At 39.6% G+C, this 20447-nt stretch overlaps 2 protein-coding genes and 1 pseudogene across 2 annotated transcripts in view; 1 reads left to right on the top strand and 2 right to left on the bottom strand.

The window, feature by feature from the left end:
* LOC145500673 (MAM and LDL-receptor class A domain-containing protein 2-like) overlaps window positions 1-3434 on the top strand; it is a 107482-nt gene extending 104048 nt beyond the window's left edge. The window contains exons 136-137 of the mRNA XM_081480198.1: window positions 364-423; window positions 1962-3434. Coding sequence (XP_081336324.1) covers window positions 364-423; window positions 1962-2042 — 141 coding nt within the window. The 3' untranslated portion in view covers window positions 2043-3434. The remainder of the gene's footprint in view (window positions 1-363; window positions 424-1961) is intronic.
* A 2483-nt stretch (window positions 3435-5917) lies between these two features.
* LOC145501828 (neuronal pentraxin-2-like) lies at window positions 5918-10711 on the bottom strand. The gene is made up of 5 exons (XM_081481216.1): window positions 10511-10711; window positions 9982-10066; window positions 9361-9583; window positions 8014-8141; window positions 5918-6290 (listed from the first exon to the last, which is right to left on the bottom strand). The coding sequence occupies exons 1-5, from the start codon at window positions 10709-10711 to the stop codon at window positions 6040-6042; spliced, it is 888 nt and encodes a 295-aa protein (XP_081337342.1). The 3' UTR covers window positions 5918-6039.
* Window positions 10712-12976: 2265 nt separating this feature from the next.
* On the bottom strand, window positions 12977-18512 carry LOC145501829 (neuronal pentraxin-2-like; annotated as a pseudogene).
* Between the last annotated feature and the right edge of the window lie 1935 nt (window positions 18513-20447).

Genomic DNA, 20447 nt, shown 5'->3' on the forward strand with positions numbered 1-20447 from the left:
GCGTCCTAAACCACTCGGCCTCGCTGCTTCCGTGATTTCAAATAGTGTTGCCAAGGTTCAAAATGCAAACCTCTCTTTTATTTGTTCGAGAACTTACACAGTGGTCACTGGACACGAGGCTTGGGCTGCTAAAGAACCCCATCAGGTGGAAAGCTGGCACAGAAATATCTGCGTGACTTGGAAGCTGCCTTGAAACAATCGGGGGGGGGGGGGGGGAGCGAGCGACGAACTTGAGACAATGATCTCTCGGTTTTACGTTAAGCATGTGATCACTTGGTCCCCCTCGATAGCTTCTTGTGTCTATGTTAAATTGATGTGGATTTGCTCTAAGTTTGTTATTGTCTGATTTGATTTATTTAATAGTTTCACATGAGTGACGTTGACACCAACATGTTTGCTTCAGACGATGCTTTTGGTATTTCGGTAAGCCCATGCTATTTCTAACAACTCAGTTACTCTTCACACCTAGTAAAACATCTAGGTTATTATTACTCCTCAGATCAATGGGATTGTCTCAAAAGCGATCTTCTTATTAATGATTGCAAATTTAGTCTTGATGTGGGACCTGCAAATCCCTGATGGGTGGGGGAAAGCTCCGTTCAACCGTTATTATGGATTGTAAAATTTTGTATAAATTTGTAGTTGTCTTAACGCGGAACAGACCATAAGCCTTCGGGTTGATGGATCGCGACCACTGGCAGGCAACTCAAGTTTCTGGGGTCAATCTTCTTAGGAAGGCCTGCTGTAGATGGGCAATTGAACTTGTTGTAATCCTAGCCACGCGCTAACACAATGCCTTCAATCTCTCGTAAATAGCCCGTACTCTAATTCACGCCTGGCCACTTACAAGCCGTAGTTTTTAACCGCGCGGCCATGGGCCGAGCGCGGTTCTAGGTTTACCCGTGGTTTATTATTTTTTTTATTATTTTTTTTGTCGGTGACCAGACGCAGACCTCCGCTCGGCCAAACTTTGAGTCACCCAACGTGTGATGTTTTTCCGCCAGAAGCTGTTAAAACATAAACACACGAACAATTTTACGGATATTGTTTTCTTTTTTGTGGGTAAAATATATTTTCTTTTCGCTTTATCAAAGCGTTGGATTTAAAGGGAATAATAAATACGCTGAAAAAAGGTATTACGTCAGCCATGGAATGCGCTGACGTTGCAGCTTTCACTTTCGCTACGTGACAAATAAGATCGTGTTTACTTTGGAAGTTTATTTCGGCAGAAGCGACGGTCATTAATTTATTTGTAATTTTGCGAGTATTTCTTGCGGTTTTAGGTAAATGAAGTAAATCCTTTGACTGTTTCATCGCAGCGAGTTCATAGATCGGAAAGAAAAGCCAAGCAAAGAACGTGTCAGAACGTGCAAAGATTACGTCATTGATAGGGACATAACCACCGTACTAAAGATAGCCGTAGATAACGCAATTCTTGAATTATGTGACTCGTGTGACTTCTTTGCTAACCCTTAACTCAAGGGAAAAAAACAATTAAATTTAATCGTGACTTTAAAGAAAGAAAGCGGTTTGTAATAGTGTTCGTATCTTCATGCCCATACATATCCCGAAGAAACTTCCAGATTAAGACTATTACGTCATCGGAGATGTCACAACGGCTACGACTGATGGTGCGATAATAGAGTTTATGTTGATCAAGTGCTGTGATGTCTACAGTAATCAATGAATCATCAAAGATTGCTTTGGAATATGCACTGCGTTGCGACTGTAGTACTAAGAAAACAGTTAAATTTTAAAAGCGCGGTTATAAGATCTAACAGATCTTCTTGTTTGTTATATTGTGGCAAACCTTTCAGGAACAAAGCTGAAAAGTTATCTTCAACCTTATTTCAGAATAAAATTGATTGATTTGTTACCCAACCTTCTAATCGGTGTTTACTACTTTTATTGTTACTTTGACGTAGAAGTATTATTAATATGCTTGTTTCTTTGCTTCTCAGTCGGAAAAAGGTGGGGCCACATCAATGGCGAACCCGCTGTACCAAGATCCGTACCTTGAAGAAGACCTCAGCAAGTATTGAACACAGGAACACCAACAACACAAATACCGGAAGTAACACCTTGACTGTGCTTTTAGAATTAGAACATTTTCGTAAATCCTTGTAGGTTGTAAAGTAGATAGTACTTTTGTTATAGTAACTAGTGATTATTGATACCTCAGGCTATCAGCTGACCAGGGAATATACTTTAAAATGTGATTAAGTTTCTTACGGTAGGGGTTTCCTTATTGTTTAACCGCATTGTCATATATCTTAACTAGGACGGTATTTTTTATTACGTGAAGTAACATAATGAATTTCTTAATATTATCCTTAGTAAGACTGCCTTTGTTTCAACACAATGGAGCTATCATGTTTTGTATAGTACCGACTTGCTTTTAACACAGCACAGTATTTTTGTAATACTGCTCGGAAGTCCATGTTAAGTTACATTTAGTTTTAAGGTTCTAATATAGATGACTGACTTGACAAGGTCTATCAGATCGAGATAATTTTAAGTTGCTGTAATGATCATTTAAATATACCTTCTCAATAAACTACTCTTATTTCGTAATTTTCTTCGTGGTTTGTGTCAATATCGTTGCCAGTGCTGCTCGCGAAGTCTGGATCGCAATAACGAAAACACTCCTTCCCTCGAATCAATAAAGAAGTCCCGCTAAATCTCTTCCTTCATTGAAATGAGTGGATTTCTCGATGTTCGATAACATCCTCGTTTCGCGAGACTTGACTTATTGCGAACATTTGAGGAACGGGTTCTTACTTGGGGATGGAGAAGGGATGGAGGGGGACGGAGATGGGATGGAGGGGGACGGAGGATAAGGACAATCCCAGGGTTTTCGAAGAACGGAGAGCGGCATAAGCCATAATAGACTAAGATATATTAAAATACAGTTTGACAGTGAGGCTTAGAGGACAAGCAAAGAAAAATGAATGACCATGTTTATTCATTTTTTCTTGTTTGTGTTCTCTAGGCCTCACTATCAAGAGACAAAAGAGACATTGGCGGGCATTAAGGGAGGGACCAGATAAAAAAGCAGAGAACTTAAGGTCATGTTGGCAAGATAGCAAAGATCTGCTAGTTTTGTGTTTTGGCTCGCCCCAACAAGATCAATGGTTGGAAATGATCGGAATAACTTACAGGGCACTTTCTTTAAAGAAGCGTTTGGTTAATAGTAATTTTGACAAAACACATGTGCAGGTTGTTTACCATTGACCCAAAATACCGCAAATTTCGTTCAGAATGATAAGACAATTTTGCCTCGACCAACCGCAAAATTTCGGAAATAAACTGGCGGAACGTCTTGAAAGGTAGACCAAAATTGTGCTTATCTTTTGCAATAGGCCACGTTCGATATATCAATATTCTAACATGGCACCGGCTGGAGGCTGGAGCCTGGAGCCAAGCCGGTGTCCACTTGAGGGTGTCCGCTTAAGGCGGGACTTAACCTAAAATTCTGAAAGAAATTCAAAGCTTTGTTTTTTACGGAACTCGAATCTTAAGGTATTGAAGTTTTATTTTGACAAGTACTGTTACCGTAAGTTTAAAGCTCGTTTTCTCAAAACGAGTTATTTTCGCCTTCTAGAAAAGATATCTTGTGAAGGATTTATTCAATTCAGCTAAAATTTTCAGGATTTGTTGTTTTGAGTACGTTCTGTGGGATAAGCATAGAACTTTTCCATCCAGTGCATTCTGTCAAAGTTTTGTAATAAAACGTATGCAAGATTTTCTGTATCAGATTTAACTGGTCATCATTTCACGTGTTTTTAACTTTTCAAAAATCTCTATGCTTATCCCAGCAAGTTGTTTGTCTTCTTTTGAGAAATGTAAAAATTATTCCTTTTGATCAGTTCTTGTAGGAGTTATCTTTTCTCAAGTGAGCCCTGGCATTCCCCAGCAGGTGGCAGATTTAATCAGCCTGTGTCAGGTTACTATACAGTTACAGGGTACACAAATATTTTTGTCATAATCTTTGCTCTTTGAGCTTTTTAAAACTGTATACTTTGCCATGGTTTGGAGTTAACTCTTAGCCACGAAAAAATGTTTGAAACATGGTGTGTTTTTAAGTGTTTTTAGGTTAGGTCCCGCCTTATTATGGGGCCCTCTTAATACAGGTTTCACTGAACCACATTTTCACGTCTTCTGAGATCTATTACTGAGCAGACGCGTAGTAACATAGAATCTCTTTACTTATATATAATAAGGAAACAAAATCATATTAACTCTGGGTCTTCGGCCATTGTAGACAGTTTCCGTTTGAAACGTCTTAATTTCTATCGCAGATGTTCTCTGTCTAGGTTCCAGACCCCCATTGATACAGTATAAATAACTTTTCAAAAACTTTTAACGGTTATATTTTTGAAAATGTATGTTGACTAGCATACGAAACGTCAAGTTCATAAAATGGATGTTTTTAAAATGTTTATCACCACTGTTTGTGTTATATTTTTAATAAAAACAAAAACAAAAACAAAAACAAATGTTAATGACGTCATCGATATGCCTGTCCTTCAACTGTTCATAAATAAAAACCAGTCAAAAAAATACGAGAATAATTTGAGTTATTAGAGCCCTCTCATTTGACTTATTAGAGCCCTCTCATTTGACTTATTAGAGCCCTCTCATTCTTCTCTACCAGACCTCGCTGGTCGCCCGTTCACTTTTTCAATCGATCTCACTGCTCACTGGCCGAAAACCTAGAACTGGCTAACTGAACTTAAGCTAAACTTTCAGTTTTGAGTTTCTGGCGAGAGAAGAGGAACGATCGCCTCTTTAAGTTTCTAGTGCACTGAAATCCGTCCGTATTGTTCTTCGTGAAAACGTGCACATTTGCAGTGGACGTTATGAAAGAAAGAGCCTGAAGCTTGCGGATGAAAGTGCGAAATGCTGAGCTGAATGTGAAAGGAGCTACCGTTATTCCCGCAAGCAAGATTGCCCGAACTAGGGTCAAAGTTGGAAAGACTAAAATAAATAAATAAATAAATAAATAAATAAATAAAGTGTCTTTATTGTTCAAAAGATAAAATTACATATCTTATGTTACATTTAAAAATAACAATGTTAATGGGCTACAATATGTCTCTAAATAAGATAGATATTTACATGGAAACAAATACAAAAATGGAATACAAAAAGTACTCTATTTACAAAGCTACATTGTACTTAAAAACTATCCTATTAAAGAATGTATTCTTGAAACGGTCCGAGTGAATGGCGGGCATTGCGGAAGATTTATTCCTTAAGTTGTATCTTGTAATCTTAGTTTCAGGGAAATTAGCTCTAAGTGGGTGGTTCGGGATATTAGAAACCTTCCTACAAATTCTATAATCTTGCACTTTAAGTAATTCACCTATCTCTAATTTCTTGCTCCCACTGGTCCTACTCAGAGCACATAAGAGAATATGGACAAGCTTTCAACTGATCACTCGTCGGGTTAGCGTTGTAATGGTTGAAACTTAAGATTCACTCCTTCGGTGAGATGCCTGGAAGTCACTATTTAGCAAGCGAGTATTACTGCACATACTCTTCCCTTTTCCCTTTTCTTTCCTCTTACTCATTATTTTGGAGATACAGCAGGATGTATTTCTAGTTGCACCGTTTGGTCGGTAGTCGGTACATTGATAGGTTGGTCAGTCGACTGGTCGCTCTGCTAATCAATTATGAACACTTGCTGACTTCGTGTACAGTTTTGTAGGAAAAATATCATTCTACTGTCAGATTCAGTTGACGGAAAACATAAACAGTTTCCAAACGTCCTATTTTGTAACATTTTTGGCTGAACTATTTCAGTTTTCATAGGAAATTGGAGAAATGGAGAAACTGAAAACTAATAAGGACAAATTAAAAATCAAGAAAGGATGAAAGAACTTTTTACGGCACGAAAAAAGATTTTGCAGGGTAGGTTTCCAAGCTTACTCCGAATTTTAATGAATTATCCACAATGCTAACTTACATGTAAACACATCTGCAATGGCCTTTATATTGTATGTTATAAGTGTTGTATGTATCTTTTGGGAAGCTCTAACATGACGGATTAATTATGTTTACTGAGCCTTTCACGTGAGCTTTAAAGTCGCGCCACTGGAACACGTTCCCCTCCCCTGTCAGGCACGACTTAGACATGCGCATGATTTCTTGGCTTTTAATCACGTGATCCCAGATGTTGACACCTGTCATTTCACCAATGAAACTTTGATTGGCCTTAAAGAATCCTCCTTCTGAATCTTGTTCCAGTCCTAGCACCAGGACTCCCCCACCCCGGATCACGTGACCTATGACAATATCAAGAGATACGATGGATTAACCTGATTAAGAATATAACACAAACAGCGTTGATAAACATTGTGTTCCAACATTGTATACAGAACTTGACGTTTCGTATGCTAGTCTACATGTTGCTGGGTTCCCTGAATAGTTAATGTATTTTACCGCCTTTTGGTTCCCGCGTTTAAGTCACGTGACGTTTTATAGTGAGCATGTAATGGCGAACGTCGGCAAAACGTTGTTGTGTGCGTGCGATTCACACGAAGTAACGATGGATAAGACGGATAAGACGGTAAAGACGCGGACGATTGATGGAATTATTTACAAGCAAACAAGAGCGTCTAATTAGAGTGTTGGCCGAATTAAAGTCAGTGAACTAGAGTGAATCTTGCCTATTGAAACCGAGGGAATTGGAAATTGACACTACATACATTTTCAAAAGTGGCCGTTACAATTTTTTGAGAGCTATATGTATCGTAAATATGAGAGGTTTGGAACCTAAACTGAGAAAACTGATCTGTAGCAGTACGTTAACCTGCCTAGACATCATGAGAAGTAACAGCTAATAAAGCAACAACTTCTCAGTACTGATATTAGCTCTTGAGTGAAATGAGTCGCTTTAATTTTGCAATGAAAGTCCGGCAAAACTGACTTTTTCGACAGGTTAACGTATTGCTGAAGACCATTCTTCTCAGTCTAGGTTCCAGGCCTCTAATATTTACGATTTAACAAATGGTACACGCCATAGCGTGTACTATTGAGTTATGGATGCACGCGGGAGGTTGCTAAGCACGAAAGAAGCGTAAGAGTCGCACGAGGTGATAGCCGAATGCGACTCTAGTTTCTTGAGTGCTTAGCAAACCTCCCAAGTGCATTCATAACTCAATAGTGCACGCTATGGCGTTTACCATTTGTTTTATAACATAACATTGAGACATTGGAACAACAGAATTCCTTTTATTGAGCTACATCACAAAAAAAATGTTCGTGTAGTCTTACATGACAAGAGAAAACAAGCGCGCGAAAATTCATTCATGACAACCGACTGCACACCAGTAACTCGATAAAGTTTCATCTTCAGACAACTGTGAAGACAGTTTCGCATTTCTGGCAAAAGAACGTCGGCCATTACTTTGGAAACAATGTCTGTCAAAAGATTTGCTTTGTAAACATTAGCACACACGTCAGCAGCGTACACCTATGGGCAAATAGTAGACGCTAAATTAACCAATCAGAGCGCGCGCTTTGCTTTAGTTATGTTATAAACATACTTTTCAAAAAATTGTAACGGTCACTTTTGAAAATGTATGTAGACTAGCATACGAAACGTCGAGTTCTGTATTAAAATGCGTTGGAATACAATGTTTATCAACGCTGTTTGTGTTATATTCTTAATCAAGCTACGATGGCCTAAGAACAAGAGTTTTTGGACTAACCTATACCTCCTTTAGTAGTAGTTTCCGGTTTTGTTTTGAGCAACTTAGAAATATAAAGAAGCAAATTACTTCAGCAAACTCTCAAAACAGTTTATAGTGACTTCGATTCCCATCCTTTCCATCGTAACTGTCTTTTTTTAAAAAAAAAATTTAAGAAAGCCACAGAACTTAATCAAAATTGGCGTTGCAGCGATTGCTTTACTTTATAAAGTGTTGTGAGTACGTTAGTTACTGAGTGTTGTATTAAGTACTAAGCTAGTTTAAAAACCAAAGTTGGTAATGTAATAAACTCTACCTGTTTCAAAACCTTTACCAGAAGCCGCAACCTTGCCAACTTTGTACAAGTTCCACGATCCAGCGGTATTCTCCCACGTTACACAGATGTGGTGCCACTTTCCATCATTTGCAGATACAGAAGTTTGGCTTACAATGAGAGAAGCAAATAGTTCCTTATATCAGCCCGATTACCTTATTTACTTGACTGAGCACCGCGACGCTTTTTAAATTTTCAGCGTTTCAGTTGCGGTGCTTATTCGAGAACGGCGCTCAGTAAAAAATCGTAACATTTGTAAATGGTGTCAAGTAAATGTTAGCAAATGTTCGAGGCTAGTTTATATTGAGTTGTACCGCACTTGCTCACTTCTCGACAAATTCATTCTGAAGATGCTTTGATTAAGCGCCGCATTGTCCTCAGTGAATGTGCCTCGTTTTAGAGGGTGGTACTCTTACGCGATGCTTAGTACGGGCGGCGCTTAATCAAGTAAATACGGTATATACAGTAGAACCAAGAGAAAATGAAGGACTTAATTAATAATCTATGTTCTAATGACCTTTTTTTCTGTGACGTTTCTAGATTGTGCTTATCTAACGAACTGTTTTCAAGTATAGTTATAGACCCGCAGTATATTTAGACTAGCTTTAAGTGTAACAGACTTAGCACTATTTGATTTCACAACATTAAAGATAAAATTCACTTCTTGTTTCGTTGTCCAAAATATTCATTAATCAGAGGTGAATGCTTCGGTTAAATCAATACAAGAATGATGAATTTCAAGCAGTACCAATTAAAACATTGATTATACAATCAAATATTTGAAATTAAAGTGGCTCTAAGCCTCATGCACAGAATTTTTTAAAATCTTTGCCACAAGTCAAGTCTTATCCTGCTAATCAAAATTCGATAATAAAAACTGGGGGTCCTCGAGCTCGTTTCTGAGTTATTAGCGGTAAAAACTAAAATAAAGGGTGTTTCTAGCAGATCATGCTTTCGCCATGGTAACCTATTGTGTCTCGGAAATATTACCACTGTAATCACCAACGATTGGGCAGTTTTTTGATACCATGATTATAGCGTCAACTGATACTACTGCTACTTATACTAATAATAATTGATGCTATTACTACTCATCAAAATCTTAGTCTTGGAAAGTGCTGGAAACTAACTGTTGCCAGCCACCTTAACGTTTTCAATCAGCAGAAATAAAAAAGCGGGGGCAGCTTTAGTGATAACTATTACCAGTTGAAACATCAACTGACATCAAAATCTTAGTCTTGAAATGTGTTGGAAATTGTTGCCAGTCACCTTAGCGAAGTCACTCACATACGTTGCTTGAATCAGAATGAAATGATAATTCGTATGTACCTGTAACTGTTGTCCACCCATAACCTGAACGTTCTGTAGTCAAGCAGGGTGAGTTCGTTGTCTCTTCCAGACACAGCATAGCTGAGCGGTGTTCCTCTATTTCCTGTATCAGCGGTTTTCATCCAAAGACAAACTGTCACAGCCTTGAGGCTTGACACGCCACGTGTCATGACGTAATCACTGGTTCCTTTTCTTGGGAACAGCAGAGCGTAACCTGCCCCGACTGAGGTGAAACAAACACAAACTCGATCATTTGCCCTCCCATAATTGTTTAGATTGTAAATAAACTTGCAGTATCCGGAGTGTATAAGCGAGGACTAGAGTTTCTAATTTAATGGGAGTAGTAGTTATATTAGTAAACATCAGCGTATTGAGTGCAGTGCCGGATGGGCCACATTCAAATCTGTAAACTAACATTTATGCGCTCTTTGATATTATTAAATATATGATATTAGTGAAATACGTTTCTCTAATACAGTACTTCAGATGGTTGTTTTCCGATTAAATCTCTGAAGGCTTTAGAAGTGATTTGCCTCTGATTGAAAAATACGGGGACTGGGCTTTTACATGTGGTAACTAAAGAACTGGCTGGATCTCAGGAAAGCTTCACTGTATATGTACCTTGTTTTTCCAAAGTTGTTAATCTCTGAGACATCGCTTGAACCTGCGCGGACAGCGCTGCATTCGACTGATTAATCAAATTCAGCTTTTTTTTCAACTCCATCTTTCAGTGCCGCAACCGTTTGGGACAGCGCTATTACGGTTTCATTGACTGCATCCAGTTTTTCTGTTGATGAAAAGATTTAAAGAGAAATGACCGTGTTAGTGCTTCAATGCGTTTTGATAAGAATGAGCAGCTTCCATGTAAATTTGTTTTGGTCGAGCGAGGGTGTTTGCCTACAGGTGGTTTTGCTTTTGAGAGCGCTCTAAATTTCCTGTCACTAAAGAGAGGTCGTCACAATAACTTTCTATGAGTACCTTGTTTTTCCAAAGTTGTTAATCTCTGGGACATCGCCTGCACCTGAGCGTACAGCACTGCGTTCGACTTGTTCATCAAATCAAGCTTTTTTCCCATATGTTCTTCCAGTGACTCAACTGTATTCTCAAGTGACAAGATTTGCGCGGCGAATTTTTCATCTTTCTCGTTCACGGAATCTAATTTGCTTTTAATCTCAGCGAGTGCTTTCTTAGTTTCTTGGGAAGTCGACAAGATAGCTTCGTTATGATCTCCAGTAATGAAAACTTTCCCATCCGCGGTTGTCTTGTTCACCGGAGTTGACGAAGCGCCTTGGCATACAACCACAAAAATTAGGGACAGATAAAACTGACGCATCAAAGGTGCAGTTGACATGTTGAGAGGAAAGGCTATTGGTGAGACGGAAAGGTGGAGAGCTCGTCAGTAAAGAATAAAAACACTGCAGATATATTGTTATATAAAATGTTTTGCAAGTGCATGAGCAATTAGACAACTTTGAGAACATGAAGCCTGTGTTTATACACCCAGTCTGAGCATGTTTACAAAACTGAATCTACACTGTTTTTTTTTTTTTTTTCAACCAGAAAACGCAAGTCTGCTGGAAACTCTTTTAAGATCTTTCTAACGAGACTAGCGTGGCGTCAGACTAACGTTGAAACATGCATTAATTTTTTTCTCTATTAAGGATAACATTAGATATTCAACATTTTTTGTCTAGTCGCTTGTATTTGAACTGTGTCATCTTCCAACCTCTCCGACACTCTGCATGAATTCAGCTGTAAGCTGTCAGAAATTGCAGTTAAATAATTTGTCTAACTCGTCAAACATGAAAGAAGAGAAATGAAGAAACAACGAATCAAACAAGCGAAAAATGAAACTGAGTGGTCGAGGGTTTTGGAGTTATAAACCTTTTGGAAGATCACAATACTTGTAGAAGCTTTAGTAATTTAAGGCGTAGGCAGTTTTAGGATATTAGCTTAAAAGTGCTAGCTTATAAGTTTAGACAGGGATTAGACACAAATGGGCCCATTAAATAAATATTTGAAAGCACTGTAATCATACAATGCCAATTCTTGTTATGGAGGCAAATGCACAAGAGATAACAGGTCAAACGCCATAGAGAGAAAAGTCAACTCTCCTTTAACGGACACCTTAATAAGACGGGCACCTGGTATTGGTCCCTCCTGTTTTTCAGTCATTTGCTGTAAGCAAACTCTCTATGAGAGTCTCTGAGAGAGACACCCCCCTAAGACCGTCAACAACCGCTTGACGGACACCGACAGAAGCTAAATCGTACAAAGCAAACAAATAAATTTCATTATCCCACAATTTCATTACCGAGCTTAAAATTCACCATCTTTATTCACTTATCAAATAAGCAAAATTTTCTCCACTGACAGCACAAGTAGACTGCGTACAGACATCTACTCTTTCTATTCAAGCGGAAAAAATGAAAGGGAACTAGCAGACGTCTGCATGCAGGCTACAGGGCAACAAGAAATCATGACGACCACAGTGAAAAAAAGTGGTGTAAAAGGCGTGTATTTTGTTGGATATTGAAATGCTTCACGAGAAGCTAAGAATGCTAAACTTCGATCTTTGCCAGTGGCTGAGGATTGGTGCTTTTTTTACTCAATCAGTCCGTCAGTCAGTCCGTTAGTCAGTCAGTCGGTCAGTCAGTCAATTAGACATTAAGTCAAAAATAAGTATGTCAGTCAGTCAGTCAGTCAGTCAGTCAGTCAGTCACTCACTCACTCAGGTAGTCGGTCAGTCATTCAATTAATCATTAAGTCAAAAATAAGTCAGTCAGTCATTCAGTCAGTCAGGTAAGCAGGCAGGGAGTCAGTCATGAATGGAAGGATTGGGAATTCAAAGTCCACTGCCTACAAGGTAGTTGGAGAATTTGGCCATATTATTGTATTTTGTGATACTTAATTTGGATGCACAAGTTGTGTTTAAAAGAACCCAGTTTGGACATAACGTCTTCGTCTGTGTGTATGTTGTTTTAATCTTTTAACTACTTTGCGACCATAGAATCTACACGACCACTCTAAACATGCAAGGTTTGCTTTCAAGAAAAGACACCTCATCAGGATTTTTCTTAATTAGTTCTGTGTTTTGAGCACAACCGTTATCTTTTCAGTCTCTCTCTGTGAAAAGCTGCCATCTGTGCACTGTGGGGGCGATATTCTTTTTGACTAGGAAGTTACTTCTGGGCTTGCTTCATTTTTTTTGAAAAAAGTTTTATTCCCTGCACACAAATATGTTTGTAAATTACAGTACAAATAAATGTTGTTTTGATCATGCGCAGTTTGCAATTAATACAGCACTAGTATCTGACTGCTGACTTTTCTATCAATGTATCATATTTTGCGTGGTTTGATTGTAAAATTCACGAAAAAAAAAAAAGACTCATTGTTTTAGTCTAATCCTTGGCTTAATTTAAAAAGTCGGAAATAAATAGAGAGGATAAGCAGCAGATAAAGTAATTGACTAGAACCAAAGTCAAATTAGAAATCAAGGGTGCTCAAAGTTTGAAAAACACAAAGAAAAGATAAAAGATAACCTTCAAAGTTTAACTTTAATGAGGGCTGTTCTAGAATGATTACACTTCACATCGACAGCAATGTATGTTTGAACTGATATGTTCCTAGGGGCACAACTCTAACATCACGGATTAGTTATCTTCACTGAGCCTTTCACGTGAGCTTTAAAGTCGCGCCACTGGGACATGTTCCCCTCCCCTGTCAGGCACGACTTGGACATGCGCATGATCTCTTGATCTTTTACTACGTGATCCCAGATGTTGACACCTATCATTTTACTAATGAAACTTTGACTGGACACAAAGGATCCTCCTTCTGAATCTTATTCCTGTCCTAGAACCAGGAATCCTCCACCACAGATCACGTGACCTATGACAATATCATCATAAATCTAAATGTGAGGTTAACCTATCTCCTTTATTTAAGTAGTAGTTTTCGTTTTAATTTTCTGCGGAGCAATCTTAGAAATATAAAAAGACCGAAAGCAACTCTCATAATATTTTATGGTGACCTCGATAGTCATCTTTCTCATCGTTAGAACCACAGAACTTAATAAAAATAGGCTACGCTCGATATATCAATATTCTAACATGGTTCCGAGGCTTTCGGGTCAAGATTGCTTAGATTTTTGAGTTTTTTTTGTCTCTCAATTCCCAAGAGAGACTTGGATACAAAGGTAACAACACCAAATGTAGAAGTTTGTCCTGAAATCCTCGGAGCCATCTTAGAATATTGATACATCGAGCGTGGCCTATTGTGTCGAGTTTCAACAACAGTTTTGTTCTTAGTAGTGGTACGAGGACATTACGCAGTCAGTTTGTTATATCAAGTCCCAAACTACAGTTCAAAAGCCAAAATTTGTAATGGAATGGTAACAGTCAAAATTAGAAGATTCTACCCGTTTTTAAGCCTTTACTAGGAGTCACAATCTTTCCATCTTTGTACAACTTCCATGATCCAGCGGTATTCTCCCACGTTGCGCAGATGCGGTGCCACTTTCCATCGTCTGCATATACAGAAGTATAACCACTACATAAAACAGCAAATAGGCTGATATCACCCGTCTGGTATGTTTGTTGCTTATTCTCATTGCTACTGTTAGTTTAGAATCAATTCATAACATATTTTACTGCCACTCGGTAGTTTGCGTATCTCAAAAGGTTTTTTGTGGTTAATTTTGATTATATAGAGTAGAAAATTCTTTTAAATGATCGACTATGCAGTGAAGGTTACGTTGCTAATAATATATTCAAAAAACGATTTCAATTCATTTGTATTCTGTCTTCAGTGTAACTACTTGTGACGAAGAAAGTTTTTGAATCACTTCACAAGACTTTGTCGCAGTCATGCAGCGAGTTCGAGGCCTTAAATGAAAATTTGGATAGTCAGGTGACAATCACTAAGCTCTAAGCGCTGAGGACAAGGAATTTTCTTTTTTTGTAGGGATAATCTCTGCAACTGATCATTTTTAAAATCATACATTACTCACTGCGACTTCATCTGTAGAATCTGTTTGATCAATATTTAGCCGGAGAGGAAGCCACGTCAGCCTTAGCTGGTTTTCATACGGGACCTGAATCCTGGCAAATTGGATTCTGGAGATTTCTTTTTGGAGAAAAACCCTCGGAGCGAGGCGAGAACTAACAACAGGCTCAACCCCCATATGACACCGGGCCGACATCAAACTCGGGCCACGTTGGTGGGAGGCGAGTGCTCTCACCACTGCGCCAACCGTGCTCCCCAAAATTACGATAATTAGGACAAGAACAGTGGAGAAATTTCATGATCATGGTTGTAATATTCAGTTCCAAGTCCAGCGAGTTCTACAGGTTCCTTGCCTGACTAGAACGTAAGCCATTTTTCTTATTCGAGAAAACTTTTCCAAAGTTTCTGCACACAATTTTCGTCATCATTTCACGTGATATCATTGGCTTAGAAAATTTCCTATTGTCTTTCACCCAATCATAATCCAGAAATGCGATGTGTAATTTGCACTGTTGTTACACTTTTTGTACTGGTGTTACACTTGAACCGCACTGCTCTCAGCCAATCAGAATCGAGTATTTTTTCATGTATATTATTAAAGGAAATAGAAATGTAAGGCTTGAACATGGCTTTACCTGTGACTGGTGCCCACCCATAATAAAAAGTTCCTATAGTCTATCAAGAGTATTTCGTTGTCACTTCCAGACACAGCATAGCTCAGCAGTGTTCTGTCATTTTCTGTATCAGCGGTTTTCATCTACAGACAAAATGTCACGGCTTTGAGGCTTGGCATGCCTCGTGTCATGACGCGTAATCATTGGTTCCTTTTCTTGTGAACGGCAGAGCATAATCCTCCCCGACTGAGGTGAAACAAACACAAATTCAGTTTTTAGTTTCTAATTTTAAAACCTGCAGTATCTGTGGTATAAACTGCGAGGACTTGAGTGGCTAAATGAAATGTATGGGTGAAAATGCGACTGAAAGGACAAAACAAAAACCTTCCAACAAAGGTTATGTGTATATTGGAATATAAGAACAAAGAGAGTTCAGCGGCGGTTGGAATTCAAATATGTTAAACAAGGGCTCTTTGATTTTATAGATCGTGAGGTGGTTGCTTCCGATTGTACTTGTAACTGAAAGGGTTTACAAGTAATTTGGCTGTGTGATTGAAAATTAAGTGGGCTTATACATGTGGTAACTATGACTGGGTGGATCTCTCAGGAAAGTTACTTAAGCAATAGACCGCACTTTCTGTGGCATTTTATAGTATAAATCTACTAGCGTTCTATCACGAATGCTGTTCTCGATTGGCTACACTGCTCACTATCTATTCTGTGATAGATAGTGAGTAGCCTAGCAGTGTGCCCTTGTTAACAAAATGACGGCCGCCTCTAGGCGTTTTCGAAGTGTCTGTGAAGAGGATTCAGATAAAGTTTTGAACGACTAATAGATTTATACTAAAACAATTAGATTATTTGCTCTCGATTTCTATGCGTGATAATTGACGAGGGCGCAGCGTGATAGTCAACTATTACGCGATAGTTGAATTGGGGTAATAACCCACGCGGGATGGTGGGAGAACACAAGAAAATTTTGTAAATCACCGTTAGGCGAGTGATTTACAAGCTTTTCGAGTGTTCCCCCAACATCTAAGTGAGTTATTACCCCTATAAACCCATAGAAAGTGTGGTCTATTGCTCGTATAAAATAACTATGGAAAATGTTTGCCATAGAGAAAAAAAATCTACTTTCGTGATCAATAATAAAGTGTATTATCGTTTGTCTCACGATGTAGTCACTTGAGATGTAGATCGCGACGTTTCGACTGCTTACTGCTAGTCTTCTTCAGGCGATAAGGTCGACTGATTGCATGGTATCATTTATATCACAAAGGTCGGCTGTGATCGGTGCATTTCAAACCTCCTATTGTTCCATTGTTCCGGCGAGTAGCTGTTCCCTCAGCGGTCCGCTGTTGTACCGTTCTCCTGTTGTTGTGTTTCTTGATCGTGGGTATCCATGCTTCAGGAATTTCAATTCCAATATCCCTGTTGATGTTATTAGGGTGAAGTCTTATGTGAATAGCCTCCTTGATCCTACGTGTGTACCAGTGAGGATCTCGATCAATAAACTTGACATCATTCCAGATAGGATAGTGGCCGGTCTCGTGGGTGTGTTCAGAAACGGCGGAGGTTTGACTACGGGCGAGTCGTATATCCCTGTCGTGTTCTTTGATCCTCTCCTGCATAGATCTCTCTGTTTCCCCGATGTAGACTTTGCCGCACTCACAGGGAATCCTGTAGACAACACCATCTTGTTTAGCCGGGTTGACAGTGTCCTTTGGTCTCACTAAGTGTGACCGAAGTGTCGTGTCAGATTTAAAGACGGTTCGAATGCCTTGTTGTTCTAGGCAGCGGCGGAGAGACTCCGAAACTCCTTGGACATAAAGTAAAACGGCGGTGGATTTAAATTCCGCGACAGGTTCTCTTCTTGGGGTTGTTCGCGCCTTTGTGATCTTCTGTACAAAAGAGGAGGGATATCCGTTAGAAACAAGTACAGATGACAGATGTTTCTTCTCTCCAGCGATTACTGATGGTTTGGTCACGAGACGTTTAGCCCGGTCGTACAGACACTTCACAATACCGCGCTTTACTGACTGAGGGTGGTGTGAATCATACGCTAGGTACTGATCAGTATGTGTTGGTTTCCTGTAGACACTGGTGGTAAGGTGGCCATCAGGTTCTCTGTAAACTGACGTGTCGAGAAAGGCGATCTTGCTGTTGTTCTCGATCTCCATGGTGAAAAGGATTGATGGTTGTCGACTGTTCAGGTGTTGCAGGAAGACATTAACTCTATCCCGATCCAGGATGGTGAAAGTATCATCTACGTAGCGTTTCCAGATCTTAGGCTTGCAAGGCGCGGACTCTATTGTTTGTTCTTCAAATATCTCCATGTAGAGATTAGCAATAACCGCGGATCCAGGGCTCCCCATGGCTGTGCCGTCTCGTTGTTCGTAAATCGATCCGTTGTACTGGAAGTACGTAGATCTTAATACGAAATCCAAGAGGTCCGCGATTTGAACTGGTGTAAGTGTCGTGCGGTCAGCCAGGCCTGCGTCGTTCTCCATTTTTTGTAGCGCGGCTTGTACGGCGCCCTCGATCGGTACGTTGGTAAACCGTGACTCTACGTCGAAAGACACCATGATCTCGTGGTCCTGGATCTCTTCACTGGCGATAGTGGAGGCGAAGTCAGTTGAGTTCTTCACTGTGAAGTTCGAGTTACCTGCAAGAGGAGATAATACGTTAGCCAAGAAAGCAGACAGGTCGTATGCAAAGGTGTTGACACACGACACAATTGGCTTAAGCAGTGTGCCGGCCTTGTGGATCTTCGGCAAGCCATAGATCCTAGGTGGTTGTTTGTGTCGGGGTCTGATCTTATTATAAACCGCCTCTGATATGTGTCCACTCCGTTTCAGGGTTAGCAGCTTCTCAGATAGCTTCCGGGTCAAGCGGTCTGTCGGATCTGGTACGGTCCGAAATCAATTAGCGCTGACATTTTCGCGTGGTATTTGTCAGCGTCCAGGATTACGCTGGCGCGACCTTTATCGGCCGGAAGGACCATGATGGAGTTGTCCTCTTTTAAGCTTTTAAGAGCCTCCTGCTGTTCCTTCGTGATGTTGGGCGTGGGTGGTTGTGCCTGTTGAAGGATGGTGTTGACGGATCTCCTGACTGTGTCTGCTCGCTCCGCATCTAGTGGCCTGACTGCTGACTCAATCTTGGCGATGATCTCGGTGGCTGGGACGCTCGTAGGAGTCACGGCGAAATTTAGACCTTTCTTCAGTGAGGACACCTCAGCTTCGTTAAGGGTCCTGGATGACAAGTTGATAACCCACTTTGTTTTGTCAACAAAAGTTGTAGGAGAAACAGAAGTCTGTTTCTCTCGCAAAAGTTTCTCAAACTTGCGCTGTTGACGGTCTTTGTGGTGGTATTAAAGACTCGCTGGGTGGTGGATTTAATCTTGTCGAGTACTTCTGCAGCGTCATCCGCAGAAAGAGCAGATGTTATGCTCTGTGCTGTTGATTCGGCTTCTTTCTTCGTATCTCCCTTGGCTCTCTGCGTCAGTCTGATTCTTTCCCTCAGGAATCTCATGGATGCTAGTTCAGCGACTCTGCGTGCGCCTCTGGTGAGAACTGGCAGCCGAACTTGCAGATCTCTTGGAACAATGTGGTATATAAATGATACCGTGCAATCAGTCGACCTTATCGCCTGAAGAAGACTAGCAGTAAGCAGTCGAAACGTCGCGATCTACATCTCAAGTGACTACATCGTGAGACAAACGATAATACACTTTATTATTGCATCTACCACGATGAATAACAACAACTTTTTCCTCGACATTTCGTGATCAGTTGCTTATTCTCAACAAATTCGTCAGATGACGCAGGGAAACTAATTACAGAAGCTGATGAAAGCTCAGTCTCGCGCCGGGCACAAAATACGCAAAGCAAAGCAACAAAAACATTTAGCGCTATAAATATTTTTATAAACATATACAGGCAAAAACTAACGATAGACAAATCCGACGTTTCGGCGACATCTTGGCGCCATTGTCAAGGGAAACTAATTAAATACGCGATTTCAAGAGTAACTAAGAGTTCAGAGTTTCTAATTTGCATAAGTTAGACAAAGACTTATGCAAATTAGAAACTCTGAACTCTTAAAGTGCCTATGAAGTAAAAAATAATTGCTGCTGATTTGAAAGGCTTTTCAAAGTAAAGAAGAATGGCGTTTTCCTTTTTGGAATATCTTTTTTCGTTTTAGAGATATTCACGTTTTTGTATTATAAGTGATGACGTCATAGGTGGTTCCACTAAAACAGTTGAACACTCAATCAAGAATATCTCTAGAAATATTAAAGCAGTGTTCTTGAAACTTGGCACCAGAAATGTATATCACAAAAGAAACAAAATGACACCCGTCGTGCCGTCGCCATGACAACGGTTATGCCGCTGATCCTGTTTCAATTAAAACTAACATTACCAGATTTTATCTTAAACAAGGATCATCCACTCCCAACAATCTAACGGGGAGAGTTAAGACAACATGGGAATCATATGTGTTCCGAGCAAGACCCTCTGTCCGTTTTCAAAGGGTCGCAAATTGGCATATTTGGTTTTTCACAGAAAGAGACTGGAGCCAAAAGTGTTGCCATGGCAACAACACAGAGGGTGTCATTCTCTTTCTTTTGTGATGCACATTTGTGGTGCCAAGTTTGAAGAACATTGGTCCAATATTCCTAGAGATATTCTTGATTCAGTGTTCTACTGTTCAAGTGGAACCACTTATCACGTCATCAATTTCCTCATTTGCATAATGCAAAAACGTAAATATCTCTAGAAAGAAAAAAGATATTCTAAAAAGGGAAACGCCATTCTTCTTTACTTTGAAAAGCCTTTCAAATAAGCAGCAATTATTTTTTACTTCATGGGTACTTTAATTACTCTTGAAATCGCGTATTTAATTAGTTTCCCTTGACTATGGCGCCAAGATGTCGCCGAAACGTCGGATTTGTCTATCGTTAGTTTTTGCCTGTATATGTTGATCTAAATCATTGTTAATTTAAATATTTTTATAGCGCTAAATGTTTTTGCTGGTCTTTTACTTTACATCTTTCATTGATTTCTTCGTTATGTTGTATGTCGAAGAAAGGTATATATTTTGTTGCACATCGAAGTGCTTCACGTAACAAAATGTTGTTAGAAGAATGCTTCAATCTTTGCCAGTAGCTGAAGATTGATGCTTTCATGTCGATGCTTAAAGAGTACCGCCCTAAGCTCTGCTCCGCAAGCAACATTTTCTGCATACCATGGGACGTTTAATGATTGTTCACAAAAATTTATATGTACTTGTTCAATTTCACTTTGCACTTATCAAATCAAAAAGTTTGTTCTTAATCGCAATTATGTTTGAGTTTTGGTGTTGACTTTTAGCTTCCAATCCTGAGCATGTTTATGAACTACATCAAGCGATTGCAACCCTTCTGCAGAAGGGCTGATTACTAGCAAATCACCTGCATACATCATC

This window comes from Orbicella franksi, chromosome 10 (genome assembly GCF_964199315.1).
Source record: "Orbicella franksi chromosome 10, jaOrbFran1.1, whole genome shotgun sequence".
Classification (NCBI taxonomy): domain Eukaryota; kingdom Metazoa; phylum Cnidaria; class Anthozoa; order Scleractinia; family Merulinidae; genus Orbicella; species Orbicella franksi.